This window comes from Microcaecilia unicolor, chromosome 3 (genome assembly GCF_901765095.1).
Source record: "Microcaecilia unicolor chromosome 3, aMicUni1.1, whole genome shotgun sequence".
Classification (NCBI taxonomy): Eukaryota; Metazoa; Chordata; class Amphibia; order Gymnophiona; family Siphonopidae; genus Microcaecilia; species Microcaecilia unicolor.
The window spans coordinates 225,100,584-225,115,284 of NC_044033.1; the positions used below are offsets into that span (position 1 = coordinate 225,100,584).

General features: G+C 47.7%; 1 protein-coding gene across 1 annotated transcript in view; it reads right to left on the bottom strand.

Moving 5' to 3' along the window:
- Nucleotides 1-13,765: 13,765 nt before the first annotated feature.
- Nucleotides 13,766-14,701, bottom strand: part of LOC115466343 (butyrophilin subfamily 1 member A1-like) — a 494,943-nt gene continuing 494,007 nt past the window's right edge. Inside the window, exon 9 of the mRNA XM_030197531.1 lies at nucleotides 13,766-14,443. Coding sequence (XP_030053391.1) covers nucleotides 13,905-14,443 — 539 coding nt within the window. The 3' untranslated portion in view covers nucleotides 13,766-13,904. The remainder of the gene's footprint in view (nucleotides 14,444-14,701) is intronic.

Consider the following 14,701-nt stretch of genomic DNA (forward strand, 5'->3'; position numbering starts at 1 on the left):
GCCGTCTATGATGACTTCCAGCACCCAAGCGTCTGAAGTTACCCTGGTCCACTCGCCCAGAAACGAGGACAGGCGTCCTCCAATCTACACTGGGCCACGGACCAGGGCCCTGTCATTGGGTACGAGACCCTGGGGGAGGACCGGAGGACGCACCCCCGGGACGGCGGTCTCTGCGAAAGGAATGCTGCTTGGGGGAGAAGTTCCTCTTCAAGGAAGAGGGGGCAGAGGAGCCCGACTTGCCTGGGCGATACCGACGGGCTTCCTGAAACCGTCCTTTGGAGGAACTGGGGCGAGCACCACTGGCCCGAGCCCTGACCTCTGGTAACCTCTTGCCCTTAGATGTGCCGAGATCGGTCACAATTTTGTCCAGCTCGACCCCAAAGAGCAGCTTGCCTTTAAAAGGCAACTTAGCCAGGCGAGACTTAGAGGCGTGGTCAGCAGACCAATGCTTTAGCCAAAGCCAACGCCGTGCAGAGACTGTCTGAGCCATACCTTTAGCCGAGGCTCTCAAGACATCATACAGCAAGTCTGCCAAATAAGCCAAGCCCGATTCCAGGGCCGGCCAATCAGCCCTCAAGGAAGGATCCGAGGGGGAAGCCCGCTGTACAATCGTTAGGCACGCCCTGGCCACATAGGAGCCGCAAACTGAGGCCTGCAAACTTAAAGCAGCCACCTCGAAGGACGACTTTAAGGCCGCCTCCAATCTTCTATCTTGGGCGTCCTTTAGGGCCGTGCCACCTTCCACCGGCAACGCCGTTTTCTTAGTCACCGAATTGATTAAAGAATCCACGGTAGGCCAAAGAAAGGCCTCCCGTTCACTTTCAGGCAGAGGATAGAGGCGGGACATAGCCCTAGCCACTTTGAGGCTCGCTTCCGGGACATCCCATTGAGCCGAAATCAAGGTGTGCATGGCATCATGCACGTGGAAGGTTCTAGGCGGGCGCTTCGTCCCCAGCATAATGGCGGAGCCAACAGAGGCTGAGGGAGAGACGTCCTCCGGAGAGGAAATCTTCAAAATGCTCATGGCCTGCACTAACAGGTTGGGCAAATCCTCTGAGCGAAAGATCCGCGCTGCAGAGGGGTCATCCGCTCCATCCGAGCGGGAATCCGTCTCCTCCAAGGAATCCCCAAAGGACCGTTGGGAGAACTCCGATACGCTGCCCTCATCTACATCAGAGGAGACAGAGTCCTCTAGGGCCTGGAAATCCACCCGAGGGCGTTTGCTTCCGGAGGCCTCAACCCCTTTATCAGACAGGGGGGCATGGGCAGCGTTTTGCATAAGAAAAGCCTGATGCAGCAGCAAAATGAACTCAGGGGAGAAGCCCCCCCGAACTGTGCACTTCTGCAGCTTGGGCCACGGCCCTAGACGCACCCTCAACCGGCGCTCGCAAGAGCGGGGGAGAAACGTGCTGCACATCCAAAATGGCGTCCGGCGCGAAACTCCGAGAAGGAGCCGCGCGGGAAGAACGGCGCTTAACTTTGGCCGCTTTCTTACCGTCGCCCGAATCAAAGGCGACCATAGTATTAACGTCTCCCAGCTTGAGGGCGGCCCAAGAAGAAGCCGTCCGAGCAGAGTGGCCGGCCAACATGGAGTGGGCGAGCAGCGGGGGATGGGCACTTATGGCGGGAAAAACCGCCGCACCGGAGGAAGAACCGGGACACTGACCGGACTCCAAACTGATGCTTAACAAAGGCGATTCAGGTTTTGAAATCCCCGCATCCCCGCTAGACGCACCCACGCGGTCCGGGGAGCGAATCCTTGCGCCCTCGCCCTCTGACGCCATAAGCCACGTGGAGACCGAACGGGGAACCCCCTGCCCGCTATAAAAAGGTAAAATTACCTGCTTCTCGCTCCAAGCTGTAACGAACTGGTGTCCCAGTGAGCAGCTGCAATAAACGTTAAAATAAACGTTGAAATAAACGCCCTTAAGGACGTCAACATTTTTTTTTTTTTTTTTTTTAACGGAGCCAGCAGGAGGGGGGGAGAAAAGGAGGGACCTGGCACCACCAGGTTTGCACTTGCTCAAGAAGAGCCCTCAACCCCAGGTACTCAACAAAACCTAAAAATTAGGCTTGGAGACCTAGCCAGAGCTGCTGCTGTGTGTGACCACCACCACCTGCTGAGATAGAGAACATACTGAGGAGTTTCCGGCAGCACATGACCACATATAGGGAGGCAAAAGGATTGCTCTCTATCTCCACCTGCTGGTAGATGGACACAACCCACCAGTCTATGGATTGATCAGCATGATGATATGGAATGACAAAACAGAGAGCTGATTTCAAGAACAAACATTTAATGCAAAACAAGTGGTCATAACAAAATGGAGAGTTCAGAGCACATGTTTTCCTTCCAGGCTGCTCTCTAACAGACTCACTTATAAGAAGGGAGGGGGCACTTCCTGTATCTTCATGCTATCCAAAGACAGGAAGTACACCCTGTGAACTGTGACTGGCATTACACTGACACACACAGATTCTATACAGCACTGAGAACTGTTGTTACTAACACAGACTGCATTAACAATACATCTCTAACAGAAACAGACTCAAATCTGTAATGGCAGAACTCTTATTACAGTGCATCTCAATGTAACTGTATGTTTTTCCTTATTTTTGTGATCAACTGCATTAAAGAGAATCATTTGGATTAAGAGTCAGGTCTCTCTGGCAATGAAATAAACAGATTAGCTAACTGAATGTATAGTGAAAGAGACTTACTATAGAGTTTGGTATAGAAACCTTGCATCAAGTAGCTATCATTTGAGTTCCTCTTTCCTACCTGCATCACTTTACACTTGTTCTCTCTTGCAATTTTTCGCAATCCTCTTGTGATTTAACAACTTTGAATAACTTTGTGTCATTATGAAATTGAAAGGTCCTTTTACTAAGTGGTGGTGGGCACAAATGTGTGTTTAATATCTGGGAAATACATCACAGTGGAGAGCGCTCAGGTGCTCTGCGGTCAGTGCTTTTTTTGTGCCGGTACAAGCCAGTACTGCGTACCAGCACCTTCTTTGTGAGGTCCAGCTGTCCAGTGGATTCTTCGGGGCAGGCAGGAAAGATCCCCCAGTCTGGGTGGCTGGAGGGGGGGGGGGGCAGAGGAGAGAAGACAATCGCTGGGTATGGGTGGCTGAAGGGAGGGCAAGGGAGAGAGGACAATCGCTGGGTATGGGTGGCTGGAGGGGGGGCAGGGGAGAGAGGACAATCGCTGGGTATGGGTGGCTGGAGGGGGGGCAGGGGAGAGAGGACAATCTCTGGGTATGGGTGGCTGGAGGGAGGGCAGGGGAAAGAGGACAATCACTGGGTAGGGGTGGCTGGAGGGGAGGCAGGGGAAAGAGGACAATCGCTGGGTATGGGTGGCTGGAAGGGGAGCAGGGGAGAGAGGACAGTCGCTGGGTATGGGTGGCTGGAGGGGGGCAGGGGAGAGAGGACAATCGCTGGGTATGGGTGGCTGCAGGGGGGCAGGGGGAGAGAAGAGGGTTGCTGGACATGGGTGGATGGAGGGGAGGGCAGGGGGAAGAAAAACTGCATATGGAGAAAATAGGCAAAAGCTGGATCCACGTTATACCTCCTCCCGTCAATTCCACAGAGGAGGACACAGCTTTTACTTAAGGATGTAGGACAAGAAATGAAGAAGAAAGGAGGAAAGTAAAGAAATAAATGGAAAGGAAGCCCTGGAAATGGAATTAAGAGAACAGATAGAGTAGCAGATTCAGAGACTGGGACCAATATGGATAGAAAAACAAAGTCACCAGACAACAAAGGTAGAAAAAAATCATTTTATTTTCATTTTAGTGTTTGGAATATGTCCAATTTGAGAATTTACATCTGCTGTCTTATTTTGCACTAGGTATACTGGAGCTGTAACAGCTTACAGAATGATTTATAATGAAAAAAAATCATGTTATTTTTTTCTCCTATACTAGTTTCAATGATGTCTGTTTATATGCACCATGGCTGGTATAAGGGGTGTGGCTAATGTGGGTGTGGCCATCATAGGGGTGGAGCCATATGTGGTGACCCCGCCCATAATGAGTACTGGCACCTTTTTTTCTACAAAAAAAAGCACTGCCTGCGGTAGTGTTGGCATCTACGCATGCTTCCAACATGCTAACAAATACTTTAGTGTCAGGGGCATGTTTTGGGCTGGAGAGTAGGTGAGCCCAGTGCTAATCAGAGCAGTTAATTTGCTGTACCCCTATCGATTAGCGTATGGTTAGCTCATCAGCTCTTTCCACCATCTAAATAGGTGTCAGTAAGGGCTCATGCAGTAATGACAACATGCAAATTGGGAAATTAGTGCATGGTCATTAATTGAAGAAGTAGAAAAGCTGTCATTTTACAGCTGTGCTAAAAGAGGCCTCAACGTGTGGGAAAACCCACTAGTCATAGCGCAGCCCACCTTTTAGCACAGCTTAGTAAAAGGGCTCCTAAATGACCTCACTTATTATTTCCATCTCTAGCTCATTTTTAAATATGTTAAAAAGCAGTGGTCTCAGCACAGACTCCTGGGAAATCCCACCATCTACCTTTCTACAATTTTTTTTTTTTCAAATTTGGGACTAGATCCTTAAGCCTAATGAGAAAATGTTATTTTGGCTCTCTAACTTTTATATAGCTACACCTATCCCAAAACGTTTGTTGCCATAGATCAAGTTATCTGGAAAATACAGAGGCAGACAATTACAAAACAACAAAAATATCCCTAAGAGCTGCAATTCATTAGGTGACCACATGGTGGCACCATTACTCCATGGTGACACTTCAACATTATAAACAATAGTCCATAAACTATATAGGGTCAACACAAATCTGCACTTAATTAATCAGGCGATACCAATCAATTATTGACATTGATTGGCATTAATTCGGATTTACTCGTGATCTGCCCTGCATCGTATTCTATAACGTGTGCCTAAATTTCATAGCACACAACTCCAAAGGGGCATGGCCATGGGAGGGGAATTCCCAGAAGTTAGGTACAATGTTAAAGAATGTGCGCCCAAGTGCCATAAATTAGGCACCAGGTTTTGGCAGGCATAAATGCTGACCCCCATAGTGAGACGCAAAAAAAGTGGCCTGCGGTAGTGTGGGCATGTGTTTTTGGCGTGCACCAGGCCAGTTTTTATCACATCTTGGAAAAAGGGCCTATTTACAGCCTGACCCCTTAACACTACCCATTGATCTAGCGGTGAGGGCTCACCCGCTACATGTGCGGTGACCGGTCGGCGCACGCCAACTGCAGATTAACCCTGCAAACACCTCCTGTGGTCGGAAATAAAAAAATAATTTGTCCCGGCAGTATAGGCGTGCACCAAATCAGAAATTACCGCCAGGAGGGAGCGCTAGCCTGGCACTAGTCTCATTTTGGCACACGTGTAGAGCCTACTGCACCTTTGTAAAAGGGCCCCTAAGACAGTATTCTAAAAAATCCAGCTTAGTGTGGATCCTAAGTTTGGGTGCCATTTACTGTATCGTGCGCAAAGTGTGTTCTTCCTGCTGAAGAAAAGGAAGAGAAGGAAATAGGGTGCAGGAAGTGCTGGGAAACAGAGAGGGGAGAGCAAGCTCTGCGTCTCATTCTCCTGTGGTGGAAGAACTGTGGGAAAAGGAGTAAAAATATTTGTAAATAGGATAAAAGGGCCATTTCTGAAACCAATGAAACGGGCGCTAGCAAAGTAATGCTTTTCTGCAATTAATGTTTTGAAAGTGATTATTAGGATAAATGTGTTCTCACCCTCCGTCCCTCCGAGTTCCAGGGCCGTCTCCCCCCCTCCCTCCCTCCCTTCCTCCGAGTTCCAGGGTCGTCCCCTCCCTCCCAGTTCCATGGTCCCCCCTCCCTCCAAGTTCGAGGGTTCCCCTTCCCTCCAAGTTGCTGGGTCCCCCTCTCCAAGTTCCAGAGTCCCCCCTCCCTCCCAGTTCCAGGGTCCCCCCTCCCTCCGAGTTCCAGGGTCCTCCCCGCCTCCCTCTGAGTTCTAGGGTCCCCCCCTCCCTAGTTGTGTGTTGGAGGATGTTTGTTAGGGAGGCTACAAGTTGATTTCTGGGTGTGAGTTTGCAGCGCCATTATGATGCAGTACTTTTGTGGGTGTGTGTAACTTGGAGGGAGGTTGGCTGAGGTGCTGGGAACGTTGGGACAGTGAGTAGTTTTGTCTGGGAGGGCGTTTTTTAGGGAGGCTGCAACTGTGTTTCTGGGTGTCTGTTTGCGCCGTCACATACCGAGAGCAGGAGCATGGGCATCCAAATAGTATTCTCCTTCCAGCGATGTTCCCCGTCTCCGTGCTGCAGAGAAAGTGATCGGTTGTGCTGCTCATTCTCCTCTCTTGTTCCCATGCAGTTGCTCGTGATTGGTCCGTCATGCGTCTGACGTCTCCTTCCGTTGCCTGGCAACGTTTCTGTGATTCCTTCATTGTCAGATGCTGATACTCCTTCCTTTTTTCATGCAGGTCGTTGTCATAGGTCCGTGATGCGTCTGTCATCACGTTTCATGGAGTAGCAACGGGTGAGCAATGCGATTCGGTGTCAGTGCTTCGCCCTCGACGTCATCACGTTGTGATGCAAGGGCGGGGCAGACACTCATGGGCAAACAGTGATCTACACAACTACAAACTTAGAACTTGGAGACTTCTGGCTTCATTAGAACGCTGGCGGTGCGTTTTATATAGAGAGATTATTTTTATTGGCACATTTATATGCTGCCTAAAACCTAAGCAAATATGTAAAATACTCCAAAGGGGTTTTGGTAGACTCCTGGGGTCACCTTTAACTTTTTCTTACACTGAAACAGAAACATTTTCCTTGATAAATCTGTCTTTTGAGAACTAAACCTCTCGTGGGCATTTAATGGCTCTCGTCATTCTTGTTTTAATATCTCTTCTATCCAGATGCTCTTCTATTTGGATGACATCTCCTGCCCTGGTTAATATTATCTCTCTATATAAAAGGCAACACCAACGTTCTATGAAGCCTCCAGCCGGAAGTGTGAAGGGGGCGAGATATCCGGTTTCCCTATGAGTGTCTGCCCCGCCCTCTCTGTAACACAGTCAGTGAAGGAAAACAGCAGAGCATGAAATCAAATCGCTGGCTCTGTAACAGTGAAGGACTCAGAGGGGGGAGGGGAGAGAGGCCAGAGGGCAGGGACACACACACTCCCACATGCACACAGAAGAAAACATTGCTAGCCCCCGTTTCATTTGCATCAGAAACGGGGCTTTTTTACTAGTTATTTCATACAGTGGGGGAAATAAGTATTTGATCCCTTGCTGATTTTGTAAGTGTGCCCACTGACAAAGACATGAGCAGCCCATAATTGAAGGGTAGGTTATTGGTAACAGTGAGAGATAGCACATCACAAATTAAATCCGGAAAATCACATTGTGGAAAGTATATGAATTTATTTGCATTCTGCAGAGGGAAATAAGTATTTGATCCCTCTGGCAAACAAGACCTAATACTTGGTGGCAAAACCCTTGTTGGCAAGCACAGCGGTCAGACGTCTTCTGTAGTTGATGATGAGGTTTGCACACATGTCAGGAGGAATTTTGGTCCACTCCTCTTTGCAGATCATCTCTAAATCATTAAGAGTTCTGGGCTGTCGCTTGGCAACTCGCAGCTTCAGCTCCCTCCATAAGTTTTCAATGGGATTAAGGTCTGGTGACTGGCTAGGCCACTCCATGACCCTAATGTGCTTCTTCCTGAGCCACTCCTTTGTTGCCTTGGCTGTATGTTTTGGGTCATTGTCGTGCTGGAAGACCCAGCCACGACCCATTTTTAAGACCCTGGCGGAGGGAAGGAGGTTGTCACTCAGAATTGTACGGTACATGGCCCCATCCATTCTCCCATTGATGCGGTGAAGTAGTCCTGTGCCCTTAGCAGAGAAACACCCCCAAAACATAACATTTCCACCTCCATGCTTGACAGTGGGGACGGTGTTCTTTGGGTCATAGGCAGCATTTCTTTTCCTCCAAACACGGCGAGTTGAGTTCATGCCAAAGAGCTCAATTTTTGTCTCATCTGACCACAGCACCTTCTCCCAATCACTCTCGGCATCATCCAGGTGTTCACTGGCAAACTTCAGATGGGCCGTCACATGTGCCTTCCGGAGCAGGGGGACCTTGCGGGCACTGCAGGATTGCAATCCGTTATGTCGTAATGTGTTACCAATGGTTTTCGTGGTGACAGTGGTCCCAGCTGCCTTGAGATCATTGACAAGTTCCCCCCTTGTAGTTGTAGGCTGATTTCTAACCTTCCTCATGATCAAGGATACCCCACGAGGTGAGATTTTGCGTGGAGCCCCAGATCTTTGTCGATTGACAGTCATTTTGTACTTCTTCCATTTTCTTACTATGGCACCAACAGTTGTCTCCTTCTCGCCCAGCGTCTTACTGATGGTTTTGTAGCCCATTCCAGCCTTGTGCAGGTGTATGATCTTGTCCCTGACATCCTTAGACAGCTCCTTGCTCTTGGCCATTTTGTAGAGGTTAGAGTCTGACTGATTCACTGAGTCTGTGGACAGGTGTCTTTCATACAGGTGACCATTGCCGACAGCTGTCTGTCATGCAGGTAACGAGTTGATTTGGAGCATCTACCTGGTCTGTAGGGGCCAGATCTCTTACTGGTTGGTGGGGGATCAAATACTTATTTCCCTCTGCAGAATGCAAATAAATTCATATACTTTCCACAATGTGATTTTCCGGATTTAATTTGTGATGTGCTATCTCTCACTGTTACCAATAACCTACCCTTCAATTATGGGCTGCTCATGTCTTTGTCAGTGGGCACACTTACAAAATCAGCAAGGGATCAAATACTTATTTCCCCCACTGTATATCAGTCCTGCAGTGTGTGATTATCACAAGTCTTCACAACTGGGAAGCTTCTCAATCTGACTCTAGGTCACTTGGTTTACTAATAAATTTCTGGGTTGGCAGCAAGTCCTAAACTGTATCAGTATAATATATTATGCGCTATATATTATACTAGTAAAAAAGGCCCATTTCTGACACAAATGAAACAGGCGCTATCAAGGTTTTCCTCAGAGTGTGTGTGAGAGTGACTGTGTGAGAGAGTGAACGTGTGAGTGTGTGTGTGTGACAGAGAGAGAGTGAGTGTGGGTGCGAGTGTGTCTGTGAGAGAGTGTGTGAGAGAGAGTATGTGTGAGACAGTGTGAGAGTATGTGTGCGATACACAGACTCTCTGTGAGACTGGGAAAGTGTATGAGATCGAGAGAGTGTTTGAGAGTGACTGTGTGACACATAGAGAGTGAATGTGATACAGTGTGAGACAAAGAGTGTGTGAGAGACAGTATGTGAGAGTGAGAGAAAGACACTGACTGTGAGAGAGAGTGTGTGTGTGTGACAGAGATACCTCCCCCCTCCCTCTCTGGTCTCAGGACCCCCTTCCCTCTCCCCCCTCCCTCCCTCTCAGGTGGTTTAAGGTATTTTTTCAATACAAGACCAGAAGACAAACACCCAAGTAGCTCTCTTTGTCGGTAGTTTTAATGCTACCTTTAATGCTTACCTTAATTTCGTCCTTTAGATTGTAAGCTCCTTTGAGCAGGGACCGTCCTTTCCTTGTTAATTTGTACAGCGCTGCGTAACCCTAGTAGCGCTCTAGAAATGTTAAGTAGTAGTAGTAGTAGTCTCTGGACCCCCTCCACTCTGCTCTCAGGACCACCCCTCCCCTCTGGTCTCAGGACCCCCTCCCTCCCCCCTATCTGTGGTCTCAAGACCCCCTTCCACCCTCCCCCATCTCTGGTCTCAGGACCCCCTCCACCCCCTCTCAGGATCCTCTCCCCCTTTCTCTCCCTATCCTTCCATCGTGTCTCTCTCTCCATCCTTCCATCTGTTTTTCCTCTTTCTCTCCCCATCTCCCCAAGGTCGCCGCCCAGGCCCAGCCACTTTCCCTCCAGGCCCGCCCACCCAACACAGACCTGCCAAGTCCAGCCGCTACAAAAACAGCTGTTTTTTAAAAGCAAGCGTGGGGATAATAGGAGACAAGTGAGTTTACTGGAAATTCAAGATGCTTGTATTGAACCATTGGATGATTTAAGTAAAGGCTGACTTAGGGGAGGGAGTTCTATGGGATAGAAGGCATATGGAAAGTCATGGGTATGTATAGGTTGATATAGAATGGGTGGGAGGAAAGGGAGGTGGGGATGGGGAGGGGTTAATATGTGGAATGGTCTGAAGAATCCTCACGGTATAACATGCGTATAGATGGCGTGTATAAAAAAGCAATGTAAAGCATATTGATAGGGGTATTTTGATTTGGTGGGATTCATAGACACAGTATTTGTCGCTAGTTTGGTACAATTTTGAGGGATGGGGCAGGGTCATATTGTTAAAAGGTCGATGAAGGTCTGTTTTACTTTGGCTTTACTGATTGTATGTTTAAATTTGAAATTCATCAATAAAAATGTTGAAAGTAAAAAGCAAGCGTGGCACCGCAGGCAGCCATCAGGCATTGGCTGTCGGCTCTGCAGCTGCTCCTCTCGCCTCTCACGTTGCAGTGCTCCTCCGGGTTCTACTCCAGGGGCAGTGACCTGAGAGGCAAGAGGCGCGGCTGCATAGCCGACAGACAATGCCTGATGGGGGACAAGCAGTCTGGAAGAGAGCAGGTAGATCTCAGAACCACAAGGCAATTAAGCATCTGGAGCCAATTGGTAGTCTGCTGGTGAAGGGAAGAAACACCCAGTTTACAGTGAGGCAGAAGAGCTCAGAAGGAATAAGCAGAACTAGCGGGACATATAACATTAGCTGAACAGAGTGTGTGTGGATGTAGGTGCAGCTTATGTGATTAAGGGCTGCATAAACAGGGCTACTGACAGGTCAATAGTCAAAGACTGTGCAAGTGGCACCGAATTTATGGTGAAGCCAAGACCACCACCAGCTCTAAGGATAACGACAATATTCAGCCACTGACTTTGTGGTTTAAATTAGCCTTATTATTATCCTGTAATTAAAACTCATGGCTATTCAGACAGCAGCTGAGTATTTCTTACTATCCATAGAGTTAGGTGGACGCCTGTGCTCTGGCCTGACACTATCCGGACAGCACTGGGACAGTCTGTAAGAATTTTCTCCTGTACCATCCAGACAGTGCACTGAAAATTCACAGACAGGGGGCTTGCCTGTATAATGGCTGCTGTTCTAATGATAAGGGCTTTTGAAAATTGACCCCACGGTTATTGTGTATACACAATCTGCTCATTATCCCAGTAGATCAGAGGTATTCAACCAAGTCCTCAAGGCACACACCCAGCCAGTCACAGGTTTCAGGATATCCCCATTGAATTTAATGGGAAGATCCTGAAAACCCAACTGGCTGGGTGAGCCGTGAGGACTGGGTTGAAAACCCCTGATGGTCAGCAGCCTCTTTGCACATGAATTGTGGTTTTCTGTGACCTTCTAGAATATTTGTTCTGCTCCGAATGTTACCAGAAGACTCTCCACGTTTTTGTTTTACCAAGTACCTCAATAAACTTCATTTTTGGAGCAAAACCCAAAGTGTTGAGAAGTGCTGCTTCTTACTATTTATTTGTATTTAGCTCATGTCTTTCCAGAAGTAGTTCAAGATATTCAGGTACAGTAGATATTTCCGTCCTCAGAGGATGTGGAAACCATAGATCTGGGCTCTGGGAGTGAGGTCTTGAGCTCCCTGATATCCAAGGCCACAAGACCATGTTTTTCTTAGGAGACAAGAAGGCTCTGCTGTGGTCTGGTAAAATGAATTCTGTGAATCCAGGGCCAGCAGGAGGAGGAATTAGGCCTTAGAACTTCCAGATGCCTCATCAGCGTATGGAATAGGAAAATGAACTTTACTTGTATTCAAGAGCAAAGGGAAGGGGAATGGGAACCTCAGATCATCCCATCAGCTGTTTTATTAGAGTAGAGAGTAAAATGAGAATTACAGAATGAAGGATGGATGAAGCCTAGTCAAGAACATATGCTTAATTACATTAGTATTGTTATAAATATTGTCTAAACGAAGCACTGAAGCTGGAAGAGACCAAATTGAGGTTACTAACATCAAAACGATAAAATGTATAAAAATACAAGTCTTGCCTTATGTGGCAGAGAAAACATTTGGGAGAAATTCCTGAATGCTCTCACACAGCTGCATATTAAGGTCGGCTGCAGGCTTGGAATTTGTCTCTGCTACTTTGCTGGCACATGATTAACCCAGAATAATAAAGAACTCATCCTGATAAGAATTGTGATTTGTGCAGACATTCACTGCTGTGCTCCAGAAACTAGCTGGGAGAAAATTGTATTTCATGAATATCATCACTGTAGGGGTTTCTACATTCACAGACTCTGATTCCATCTCTGTGACTGTATCAATGAGACTCCTCCTCACAGTCTCAGGCTCTAATCCCATCTCTGTCACTATCACTGTGTCACCGAGACCCCTCCTCATATTCACAGGCATTAAACCAACCTCTATCACTCTGTGTCACTGAGACCCCTCCTCATATTCAGAGGCTTTAAACCAACCTGTCACTCTCACATGGGCCCTGATCCCACCTCTCACTCACTGTGTTACTGAGACCCCTCCTCACATTTACAGGCTCTGATCACACCTCTCACTCACTGTGTTACTGAGACCCCCTTCTCACATTCACAGGCATTAAATGATCTCTGTCACTCTCACTGTGTCACTTAGACCCCTCCTGACATTCACTGGCTCTAGTCCCACCTGTTATCACTCTCACTGTTAATAAGACCCCTCCTCACATTCACAGGCTCTAATCCCACCTCTCACTCTCACTGTGCTAGAGACCCCTCCTCACATTCACAGGCTCTGATCCCACCTCTCACTGTTTCTGAGACCCCTCCTCACATTCACAGGCTCTGATCCCACCTCTCACTCTGTTACTGAGACCCCTCCTCACATTCACAGGAGTTAAACCAACCTCTGTCACTCTCACCTTCACTGAGACCCCGCTTCACATTCATAGGCTTTAAGCAGACCTCTGTAAGTCTTACATTCTCAATGAGCCACCTCCTGACATCCACAGACTTTAACTCTCATTGTGTCACTTAGACCCCTCCTCACATTCACTGACAATGATCCCATCTCTATCACTCTCACTGTGTTATTTCAACCCCTCCTCACATTCAGACTCTAATCCCACCTCTCACTCACTGTTACTGAGACCCCTCCTCACATTCACAGACTCTGATCCCACCTCTCACACTCAGTGTGTTACTGAGACCCCTCCTCACATTCACTGGCTCTGATTCCACATCTCTCACTGTATTACTGAGACCCCTACTCATATTCACAGGCATTAAACCAACCACTGCCACTCTGTCACTGAGACTCTTCCTCATATTCAGAGGCTTTAAACCGAGCTGTCACTCTCACTGTTACTGAGACCCCTACTCACATTCACAGGCTCTGATCCCACCTCTGACTCTCACTGAAACACCTCCTCACATTCACAGGCTCTAATTCATCTCTGTCACTCTCACTGTGTTACTGAGACCCCTCTTCACATTCACAGGCATTAAAATGATCTCTGTCACTCTCACTGTTGTCACTTAGACCCCTCCTGATATTCATAGGCTCTAGTCCCACATCTGTGTCTCTCACAGTGTCACTGAGCCCCTTCCTCATATTCACAAGCTCTAATCCCACCTCTCCAGCTGCTAATGAAATGTCATTCATTTTCTTTTGAGTATTCTAAAATGATTTTATTGTCATTATTAATTTTCCCCCCACTTATTGTTTCAACAGTACATTTTCTTTACGAAGTTAGTCTAAGTTTGGAAAATCAGATCACAGATTGTATATAATGAACCTGAACAGCACAGCTCACAAGTAACACTCTCTGATTCTTCTTATCCAGATCTCAAAAATCAACTCCCAGATTATATATCAGACCCCTGAGTCTGGCTCACTCATTCCCAGTTTGGCACTGGGCGGATTCTCAGAGCCCCCGCATTTTTACCTCTGAGACAAGGACTGAAGAAAGGCCGGAGTTTCTCAGTGAAGGTGTTGGTGAAGGTGAAGAGATGAGATTTATTATCTGCATTGTAAAATGAGACCTTTCCTGCCTCGTAGTCCAGGAAAATTCCCACTGCCCGGGGTGTCACACTCAGGGAGAGCAGGGTCCAGGAGGAGGTGCAGGCCTTGTATTTATCTCCATTTCTCAGTATCACTGTCCAGTATCCATTCTCAGGTGTATATATGATCTTCCCCTTCCTGCTCACAGAATCTTTACAAACCCCCAAATCCCACTCAGTCTTGTCTCCCACCTCCACCTCCCAGTAATGTCTCCCCGAGGAGAAGCTCTCACACCCCAGGACACTGACAACAGGATCAAATCTCTGGGGACTGTCCGGCAGCTTCTGTCTCGTGTCTCCGTGTCTGACACTTTTCCGATCCTCAGACAGGATGAGATTGGGATGAGCAGTTTCAGGATCCAGAGTCACATTCACTGCAGGGAAGGGAGGAGAAACATTAATAAATAGTTGCAGAGATTTCTCATTGGCTCTTCACATACCCACCTCTGCTCTCATTGGTAGGTTCACGTATTCAATGAGAGACACTCCACTATTGGTTATCATTCACTGACAAACTTACAGAAAAACAATGTTATTGGTTAGCATCTGTAATTTTACCCTATGGGACTCCTCTACTGAGCAAATGGATGAAATAAAGATTCTAATTGGCTGACTCACTGACAGGCTGCATA